The 10,774-nt window shown below is 44.3% G+C and overlaps 1 protein-coding gene across 1 annotated transcript in view; it reads right to left on the reverse strand.

Moving 5' to 3' along the window:
- LOC106810867 (probable E3 ubiquitin-protein ligase makorin-1) overlaps positions 1-7,245 on the reverse strand; it is a 13,708-nt gene extending 6,463 nt beyond the window's left edge. The window contains exons 1-7 of the mRNA XM_014814333.1: positions 7,154-7,245; positions 3,898-4,017; positions 3,288-3,523; positions 2,675-2,931; positions 1,814-2,028; positions 1,281-1,391; positions 596-730 (exon numbers count right to left, since the gene is read on the reverse strand). Coding sequence (XP_014669819.1) covers positions 596-730; positions 1,281-1,391; positions 1,814-2,028; positions 2,675-2,931; positions 3,288-3,523; positions 3,898-4,017; positions 7,154-7,218 — 1,139 coding nt within the window. The 5' untranslated portion in view covers positions 7,219-7,245. The remainder of the gene's footprint in view (positions 1-595; positions 731-1,280; positions 1,392-1,813; positions 2,029-2,674; positions 2,932-3,287; positions 3,524-3,897; positions 4,018-7,153) is intronic.
- Positions 7,246-10,774: the final 3,529 nt, after the last annotated feature.

Below are 10,774 nucleotides of genomic sequence, written 5' to 3' on the forward strand. Positions count from 1 at the left end.
GATGTTAGAGGCTGCACGAGCGAGCGGGTACGATGTTAGAGGCTGTACGAGCGAGCGGGTGCGATGTTAGAGGCTGTACGAGCGAGCGGGTGCGATGTTAGAGGCTGTACGAGCGAGCGGGTGTGATGTTAGAGGCTGTACGAGCGAGCGGGTGCGATGTTAGAGGCTGCACAAGTGAGAAATCACTCAGAAATTACCAGCTCTACATCACTCAGCTCTATATGCAAGCAATCGTGCACCTTGTACACAATATGATCTTACATCGTGTTTTGCAGACATACATGCATGCGACCCACACCTTGTGTGTAGGGTGATCTTATATCATGCTCTGTAGACAAATGATGTCAAACCTAGTATGTAAGACAACGCTACATCATGGTCTGTAGATATAGGACCTCAGGCCTTGTGTGTACGATAACCTTCATCAGAACACGTATATCATAACATCGTAATCGTCACGTGTTGCCTTTTCGCAGCCATATGCTACCGTGTTGTAGGGCAAGAAATATACGTATGAAGTTTTCCACGTAACTGCAATGTGTCAGGTGAAGATTTGTAGGCATGTGTAGATCGTGATATAGGGCGCTTCACGTACCTCTGTTGTCTACGGCGCGGGCGGGGCGGCGTGCGCTTTGCCTTTGTGCCGTCAAAGTAGGCGTGCTGGTAGAAGCAGTTACCGGCAAATGGACATTCTCCGCAACCGTGCTTGAAATACTTGCAAGGTTTCGCACTGTAAGCAGACCAGAGACGCGATGCACCAAGTGAACAGCTGACGTAGAACACAGAGCAATACAGAATTCATAGTAATGAGGTGGAATTAAGGACGTCATCATATTTACATAGATTGCAGCAGCAGTAAATAATCCTGAGGACTACTGTTGTTTCACATTTATAAAGTTCACACCTAGTTAACTGAGATTTCACCTATAATAAGTTCTCATATTTAACATCTACCGTCCACACCTTACAAACACGCATTATAGTAAGATTTAAGTGACTGCTAACAGTGTGTGCCATCCATTGACATTTTCACTCGCAAAAGTAAACATCAATTAAACTTCTACTCCAAGAAAGTCTGAACTACTAGAATTACTCGAGGAGTAGGAAGAAAAAAAGGAGAGAAAAAGAAGAAAAAAAGGGAAAAAAAGAAGAGACAAAAATGGAAAAAGGAAGAAAAAGTACGGGTAGGAGAAGGAATAAAGCTGCAATTTTCCCACCTCGTTAACGTGGGGTAAAAAAAATCGATCGTTCCAGCGACCTAGCAGCATAGAGTTTTGTACCTGAGAGCAGTTTTGTATCCCTCAATGAGTTCCAGCTTCTCTTGGTGGTCCTCAACCCAGTACAAACTCGGCGTTACAAAGTTTGAATTCACTCTACACTCCGGGCAGGCACTACAGATGTACAAACACACGCGCGTGAGCACACGTTAGAGGCAATGGCACAACAAAGCGTAGGCGAGGAAAAGTTTTTACGGGAATATGACCGCAAAACTATTCGATGATAAAGGAATCGAAACCAATGCTTTGAGAAATTACCTCTCAAAATATAATTCAGCATTAAAATGCGGTTAGCTATTAGCAGATGTATCACTGAATGCTCCAGCTTGAAAATTACGAACAATTTATGCTGTTACACGCTATAACAGAGGGAGTGAACGGAAAAATTGCAGAAACCATCTTGAAATCTGGCCACAAAAATTAACTGAATATTTATCAAATTTATTTTTTACATTTAGTGTTTGCCATCACATAAAACAATCGCTCGTAATTCGCCGACAGCGACAGTGTGAGCGTCGCGGCGCGTCGCAGCTCACCGGATGATCTTATTCTCAAACTGCTTGGCACTGCGCCACTTTCGGATGCAGCTGAGGCAGAAGACGTGCTTGCAGTTGGAGAGGATGCCAAATCGGCGCTCGGATACCGGCGTCTTCTCCATAACGAGCTCCATGCAGATTCCGCACGCCTTGTCCTTGCTGCGCTGCACCTGGAACGAGTACTCCATGTCCTTCTCATGCTGCTTGAGGCACGCCTGCGACACGAGAGAGAGAGCGAGAGAGGGTGAGACGATTTAGGGCGACGGTCAATGTGCGAGAAATATTAAAAAATAATAACACAAAATTAAAAAATAATAATAAAAAAAACAAAAAATACGCTGGCCGGTTTCTCACTAGGTTCTACAATAACGTTAGTTATGTAGTAGGCCCTAATTAGTAGTATATCGGTAAGAATAACAATATAAACTAGTCGTATATCACTAATAATAGCTATATATTAGCAGTGTATTGGTAAGATTATACAATAAAACAGTGGTAGATCAATAATAATAACTATATATATTAGTAGTAAATTGGTGAGAATAACAATATAGCAGTTAATTTATTAATAATATTTACTTAGTAGATGTATAGCAATTATGATAGTAACAAAGTAGCAGCCTCTTAATTATTATGGGTATATTGCACCAGTATATCGGTAATATAGATTACAGACACTCAAACACTCGTCGCCATCTAGTGTACGATCAGCGCCCCTAGTGGCGAGATCAGCGCCCCTAGTGGCGAGATCAGCGCCCCTAGTGGCGAGATCAGCGCCCCTAGTGGCGAGATCAGCGTCCCCTAGTGGCGAGATCAGCGCCCCCTAGTGGCAAGATCAGCGCGACCTAGTGGTTGCCTCACCTCCTTGTGGAGCGCTCGCTGATCTTTGCTCGTCGGGTGCAGGCAGCATTGGCCGCAGTATTCGCACATGTCGCCATGGACGTACGCGCACTCCGCACCAAACTCGCACTCTCCCGCCTGCAGGTAGGGGCACAGCAGCTGCTGTTGCGCGCCACCGCCGCCGCCGCCGCCACCGCCACCCTCCTCCGCCACGCTGTCGTTGCCGTCCGATGCCATCTTGGCGCCTCCCGCCGCCTCCAGGTAGGACTTGTGCGCGACTGCAAAGCGGAGTGTGCGACGAAATGAGAAAAAACATCGCACGGGCGCCGCACGACGCTTTATATTCACTCTAGTAGTCTACATTACTCTTTATATTCACTCTACATTACTCTTTATATTCACTCTACATTACTCTTTATATTCACTCTACATTACTCTTTATAATCACTCTACATTACTCTTTATATTCACTCTACATTACTCTTTACAAGCACACTCATTTCTCACACTAGCATCATGTTAACCCTGCCACGTGTCGGATGTAAGAGCCACCCCCTGAGAGACAACTCCTCCGTCCATCTCCCTGCTGGAGGACTGCCAGGAGAGAGCAACGCTTGCTCGCCGCTAGTCTTACCTTTGGATTTGTACGGCTGTCCCGGCACAAACTCCGCCGCGTTCACCCAGTCGGAAGGCGCCACCATCGGTATGGCGCTCGACGGAGCATCGTCCTCGACGCTGCTTCCCGACGACTCGAGGCGTTTCTTCAGCGTGACCATGCGTGAAGCGAGCACCGTCTTGCTCTCCGGCTGACTCACGGCTGGGGGTCGCGGCGACGGCTTTGGCTGATGCTGGGATCGGACGTGATCGTACCTGGGCGACAATAACGACTGTTGAGCGTCCATTGACCGACCCTTGACCCGATGCGCGTATGCACGTATAAACACACGCATGTACGCATGCACGTGTAGACAAACACATGCATGCGCGCATGCAAACGTGCATGAATGCACGCACACACACAAACACGCACACAACCACGCGCACGCTCACGTGCACACACACGCACACACGCACGCACGCACGCACGCACGCACGCACGCACGCATGCACGCACGCACGCACGCACGCACACACACACACACACACACCTATGCACACTCACGCAGACGCACACGCGTGCACAAACACACACGTCGACACCGTATTAATTGCGATGACACGAATGCGTACGAACGCATGCATACCTGCATCGTACTCCGTATGAACATTGGCCTTTGAGAAAGTACTTGCAGACTGTTGACGGCTGGCCGTCATGTAGGTAACGACAACTCTGCATCTCTCTACACTGTCCATACATGTAGTACCTGCACGGTATCGACGCTAGAAATCAATGCATCTACACGCACGCACATCCTATTGTTTGCAATTTCCCCTTCTATAGTGCACCAACTGCCTTCACCGTTAGGCCAAAACAAACAAGAGTTGAACGCATAGCGACAGCGGCTCTATCTAAGCGTCTAACTGCGCGTGACTCTGCGGTGGCGTGGAGGGGATATCGCTAGAGTAACCTGTTTAGTCAAATGATGTTCCACAAATAACAGAGCGGCCGAAACATTGTGAATGCACGAGGGATGGTTATGCGAGGGAACGCTTCTTAAACAGAATGTTCGTTGGAGTCGTTGTATGAAATGTTGTGCCACGAGATGCGCGTAGCGTTTTTAAGTGTCTTTCAATTAAAGATGGAAGCGTCCCCTCCATTCCGGTGATACAACAACTATTTGCAAGACAGAATAGGTAAGCACTCAGTCCATTGTACCTAACGCAAAGCCTACGAGCTGCAAATTGCAAATAAGAAGAGCGCTGCCACCGTACTGCAAGCAATTAACGGGCTCATGGCAAAAACTGCAGCCACCCAGTGGCATACCGTACGTTACATGTAACATAATCTGACAGTACAGACTGATGAGCCATAGAAATTATACGATTTAAGGACATACACCCGCTTCTTGTACCAAATTTAGACTTTAGAAATTTCACTGTGAGCATTGTACCCTCATAGCATCCAGGCATGTGATGAGATTCTACTAGCAAACCCCGCAGTCAAATTCTTGTCTAAAACAGAGCAGTCAAACAAAATCCAAGTTTAACCTCTCTCTCTTGAGGGTCCAAAAGGTTATCCGACACTTAACGTCTTCGCATTGTCAGCAGAAGGACATTTTCATGTCCCTTCTCAATAAAGCCAGTAAAAAATGCTAGGTTCCACGCGCTGACAACAAAGAATAGTTTTCAATTCGCATCCGATCGATCCATGTCGCTCAGAAAATGTCGTAAAATTCTGCCCCTGTGGTCCCATGACCTTCTGACCTGTGACCTCCCGAATTTTCGGCAACTAGGTGATGGCTTTCCTACCAGTGATGCTAATACAACCGAGCTCGATCACTGAGCCTACAGGGTGCGAGGTCCTGTTTTGTAGATTTGCTGCCTGCAAATAACTCGCATTTCCTCCCTATACCTTAAGTTAAGGAGTAACTGTTCCGCCTTCTTTACACCCTCTTACCTTTGATCCTTTAACCCCGCAGCTTCGACATCCAACTCGTTTTGGACGATTCCCGACCCCAACGACACCGAGATATCGTGAACGTGAACGTCGAGCGTTAAGATTATTGGTGCCGCGACTGTTGAGCGAAACCGGACCGTACTCGGGACGGACGACTCGGACGAACGACGACGGCAGCACAGGACGGACGCGAGCTCATGCGATTCTACAAGCTGCAGTTCTGACTATGGTCAGATTCTCTAATATATAGGTGTGTTGCGTTTACCGTTCTCCCGAGGCGACCGCTAGTTAGTTCCCAGCCGACCCTAAGCATTTTATTGTCAATTCTTTCTTTTAAAAGTAAAAATATAAATAAAAAAATAAAAAAAGAAAAAAATAAAAACAAATATTTAATTGACAGTTCCTGCCTTCCATAAAAGCACAACGCACATCCTCGGTGAACCATGGGTTCGTAAATAAAATTGTTTCAAATAAAAATAAACTGTTTGTCCTCCTACCTACCTACCCTAATTCTTTTCGGCATGAAACGCGTAATCCACACCTATATTTTGTTTTGGGCCTTATGAATGAGTTCGGCACACCCTGTTAACGTCGACTACCCGTGAACCCGATACCTAGAGCAACTTCTAACTGAAGCAAATCAGGAGGAATTGCACTGTCCAAAAACACAGCAACAGTGACTGCACTGAGTTAAACAACAAGACCTGCAGCACAACATTCTCAATAAGGTTACCACTGCCCTGTGGCAAAATCGGTACTCTTCAAGAATTTTGAAAACGAGATATAATAACTTTTTTGATCATTACTGCGTTCATATAGTCACATACTGGTGTATTTCACTTGGGAATTGGGGAAATATAACCCTTTCACATTTTGAACAACTGTGGAGGCAGCTACAAGAATAAAATCCAAAATCGTGCAAGTGATTCAATCAAGCATTGCTCCACGTGATATATAGCCACGGCCTGCTAAGCATTTGCTAGGTTATGACGATACTTTGTTTCACAGAATTTGTAAGAATTGTGGACCGTCACTAAAAAACTTGGTGTAGCACACGAACACTTCCTGTAATTGTACCAAGTTCTACTATTCGTCATCAGTACTTAGCTGGAGAGGTCTATGTCCCCCCTAGGGACTGCCGAACGTAGCGCCTGGTCTCATCTAATATGCCGGACGCGTACCTACGCCACTCAACTAACGGAGTCTAGGGAGTCGCCTCGCCTACTCCCTACACGCCTATCAGGATGTAGTTAGCCGAGGTGACGTTGCCGGTATACCGGACCGTACCCAGGGTACGTTCCGGCAGTACCCTGGTGGACATAGACCCTATGAGCAGTACTTAGTCTAACTTACATGAAGAGGAGTTCACGCACTAGAGCAAAATTTCAGTGTCGGTCACAATTACAAGAAATTCCATGAAATTACATCAAATGAACTATTGCCACAGCTGACAGCAACGCAATTTATTTTTAATTGGAGGAATACTAAACCAGTTTTAACACTACTAACAATAACAGCGACCTTTATCGGTATATTTATATGCTATAATTGACATAATAACATTGATACGGATAGTGATACACTGATAGTGATACAATGTAACAATGGCATTATTAACATTCTATATTTATATTATCAACTGATACTGATAGTGATAGGGTCATGGAATGCAAGATAGTGCATACGAAAGGCAGAGCCAAGAACATGGGTCATAGGTAAGAGCACCAACACTGCCTAGAATAGGTTCTCATTTCACTACAGAAAAAAAAAAAAAACTTGGCCGGGTGACGTGGGACGGGGAGGGAAATGAAATGAAAAATTACTATCGACGCATCGAGTTACTTTAGTCAGTGTTCTCAGTTTTGCGCGCTTGCACAGCCAAGGTATCAACTTATGGGCAGTTCACGCAGTTGCTGACAAAACTATAATAGGCTTAACCTTACCGACACGAAATATTTGAGGTATTTGGGTAGGAAACAGAACTTAACGTCGAACCAGCCTCAGCCATGTTTGTTGTTTACCTCATCACCCCATGATGCATTGCACGATGACATCATTTTGTTAATATTGTTTTGATGCGTTTATTTCCAACGTTGTGTAAATAAAATACGACAATTAATATTTTTTTTGCAGTTTCTTTGAATAAATATATTTAAGAAAGATAAATACGCTTTAAAAAATGATATAAACAGTAGTATTCCATCGCCATCATTGTCGCTATGTACACGGCTACAGTAGGAAGAGATGGCATCTGTGGTGTGTTTGAAAGCGAGGCCATCATAACATGGCCACGAACACGGCGTCTGTGTTTGTACTACTACTATAGATAATAGAGTTTATCACGTAAAATACTCGATGTGTTGTTAATTTAATAAAGATGGAAGACGAGGAGCGAAAACGAAAGTTGGCAGCCGGTCGTGAGCGGGTAACTGCATATTTGAAACATTCTGTCAGCTAGTTTGTTTGAAAGTTAAAAATTTTATAGGCCCAGATAATGCAGATTGAACACAAGTTTCGAGACGTGGTGAACACATGTGAATCATAGTGTGATGATTTGTCAGGCGGATAGATAAGTTGAACGTTTTAACATACCTTTGTGTGATTTTTAGCTGGAGAAGTTTCAGAGGACAAAGAAGAAAGGCAAGAAGCGTAAGGTGGTGACAGGCCCGCGTGACGCGGAGGCAGTTTCGGATTCAGAGAGCGTCACGTCCACCACCTCCGCTACCTCTTCGCTGTATTATGAGGTTCGTGTACTTGATGATCCTGTATCGCACCATCTACAATGACACATCGTTTGCTGTGACTTGTTTAACTCATCAAAATAGAAAGTAGTGCTGTATCAATACGTTACACGCACGTGGCAGGTTTCTAATATACGCGAGTCACGATATCATATGTATCGCCATAGAAACAAGCAAATTAACAAAAGCAGAATTATAATGTCACATTACCAAACCATCAGGCATAGGACAGAATACAATGAGCCCCACACGTCACTGATATGTGATTTTATACTGAATACAAACATTGCCTGAATTTAATCAGTTTAAACTGTTATTACAAATGTTGTTTGATATTGAATCAGGAGTGTATCAATATTGATACACTCCTGATTGAATGAATGCAGTTAAGAAGTCTGATTGATCGATCTAACCTATTCATATGAAGTCCAGTTATTGATTTAACCTTGGAGCTTCAGAAATTCAAAATTAAAAGAGCTCACTGCATCTATGTACCAATCAATAGCTTTCTATTTTGGCTGCTGAAGAAAATAAATAACAGATAATACAGACGTTGCAGTCGAGTAGTAAAAGTAATTGTTAATTTACGGAATTGTCCTATTAAGTAATAGTCCATGATCGCTTCCTCATCATAGTAAGCGATGCCATCGTTATCAGCTAGCTACTAAAGTTCCTAATTCATGCATGCTGCACCATCTGTTTAACTCTATGCTACCCCCTAGGCTAGTCTCCTATCGTGGTTTGCACATCCCCAACGTTGCACTCTTAATGGAAAGAAGGTTATTGTAATCGTTAACTACATCTATTTATCTGTATGGCATGTGTGTTTATGGTATGGCATGTGCAAGAGACATCAATAAGAAAATCAATTGTTCTATCCACTGACTGACCTGTGGAATACTGAATTAGATTATTGCAAATAACAAACTCGTTTATGTGTAGCCTGATTACCAATGATAACTTGCCAGCTGTCAGCGTTCCTTTGTAGCTAGGCAATTAGTGAATAAAATACTGGCAGCCAGGTTGACAGGTGTGGACTCTTTAGTCAGTTTCACCTTTATATAAAGCCAAGCAATATACATTTGGGGTAGCATAGTTGGAAGAAAATCGGTCATGTGGCCTTTATTCAATAATTTGAAAATGCAATTTAATCTCAGTAAATGTGACGGATTACAGTTTGTAGACAAGGATTTTACTGTGTAGAAGAAAGATTCGTAAATGTTATTTTTACATATGATATAAATACAAAATGACACAAAAATGCAATGAGATAAAGTTTCATTAAAATTTCTTAATCATGGTTAGATGCAAGGGCGGCGGAACGTATTTAATTTGAGGGGGGCAAAGCCAAAAAAGGGCACGTTTATCATGTAAATCTGTAACGTTTGTAACGTCATGTAAACGTTTATCATGAAATTTTTAAAGCGCCGCCCTGCCCCTCCCCCCGGTTCGCCGCCCCTAGTTAGATGTCATTGTTGTGAAATCAGATAAATAGCTTGCTTCAATTTGTACAAAAAAAACTCAATTGTGCGTAAAAATTGTTTAAGCCAGACATTTAATTTGTGGTTTAATATGGAAGGTGACCCCAAACATAGGCTATGTATTGTGTGACCATAATTGCAGGTGCGAAAGTGTTACCCTGTTTGCTAGTGTGTAAAATTTGAGTTCTTGCCTTTAGTTTTAGATGTGTGATTCCATGCAGACCTTTTCACTGTGTCTCGTTTCTTTTGGTAAAGCATTCATAATTTCGGGTAGAGACTTTAATATGACCTATTAAAGATTTTTGTAATTTGCAACCTTTACAATGTTTACTCTGGCACAAAGTCTTATGCTTCGAAGTCACCTTGCTCCAAGAAGCAAAAAGCTTTATGGTGGCAGAGTTGATGGCAATAACCATAAACTATAAATGCTTGACCAAAGGTGGAGAGGTAGGTGTGTGCAGTGCTAATACAACCATTTGCGTGTGTGTGTGTGCGCAAGCATGCTGCCTCTAACATGTTTGCATTGATTTTGCTTGCGTGTGTAGAGCGATCAATCCTTGGCAAGTGCAGACGAATCGGCAGATGAGGTGAGTTTCTACTTGAGTGTAGTTAGTGTGTGTGTGTGTGTGTGTGTGTGCGTGCGTGCGTGCGTGTGCGTGTGCATGCGTGCGTGTGTGCATGTCGCATTGGAATTTTGCGCTGTTCCACCCACGCCATAAATATATATAATTTTAATACATATAAACGCTTGTAATGGCGTCATAGCTCACAAAATCCATAAACGTCCCTAAGAATAATCATACTGACCAGATTTTTTTCTGTCACTCGATATAAAACAAAATTCGATGAATAGATAGAATTCTCGCTGCTATTGCTAACACCCGGGGTGCATAGCGAACGAGCGTGGGCAGGGCGGTGCCGTCACAAACCAGATGCGAACGCATCCTGTGGTCGTCGTATCACTCGTTCATAATCGGTGGGCGACGTTCTCGCGTGCAGGTGGCGCCGCACGGTGGCGGCGACCGGCGGAAGCCGACGCTGCGCGACATGCAGGAGGTTCTCGAGGAGAACTGTCGTCTAGAGGAGCTGCTGAGCGGAAAGGAGATGGCCCTCGAGCTCGCAACACAGGAGTGCAGGCAGCTGAGGGAAGAGCAGGGAAATGGCGGGAGAGAGCGAGAGGTATGTGTGGGAGAGTGCAGGCAGCTGAGGGAAGAGCAGGGAAATGGCGGGAGAGAGCGAGAGGTATGTGTGGGAGAGTGCAGGCAGCTGAGGGAAGAGCAGGGAAATGGCGGGAGAGAGCGAGAGGTATGTGTGGGAGAGTGCAGGCAGCTGAGGGAAGAGC

Source organism: Priapulus caudatus, unplaced genomic scaffold (assembly GCF_000485595.1).
Source record: "Priapulus caudatus unplaced genomic scaffold, Priapulus_caudatus-5.0.1 Scaffold479, whole genome shotgun sequence".
Taxonomy (NCBI): domain Eukaryota; kingdom Metazoa; phylum Priapulida; class Priapulimorpha; order Priapulimorphida; family Priapulidae; genus Priapulus; species Priapulus caudatus.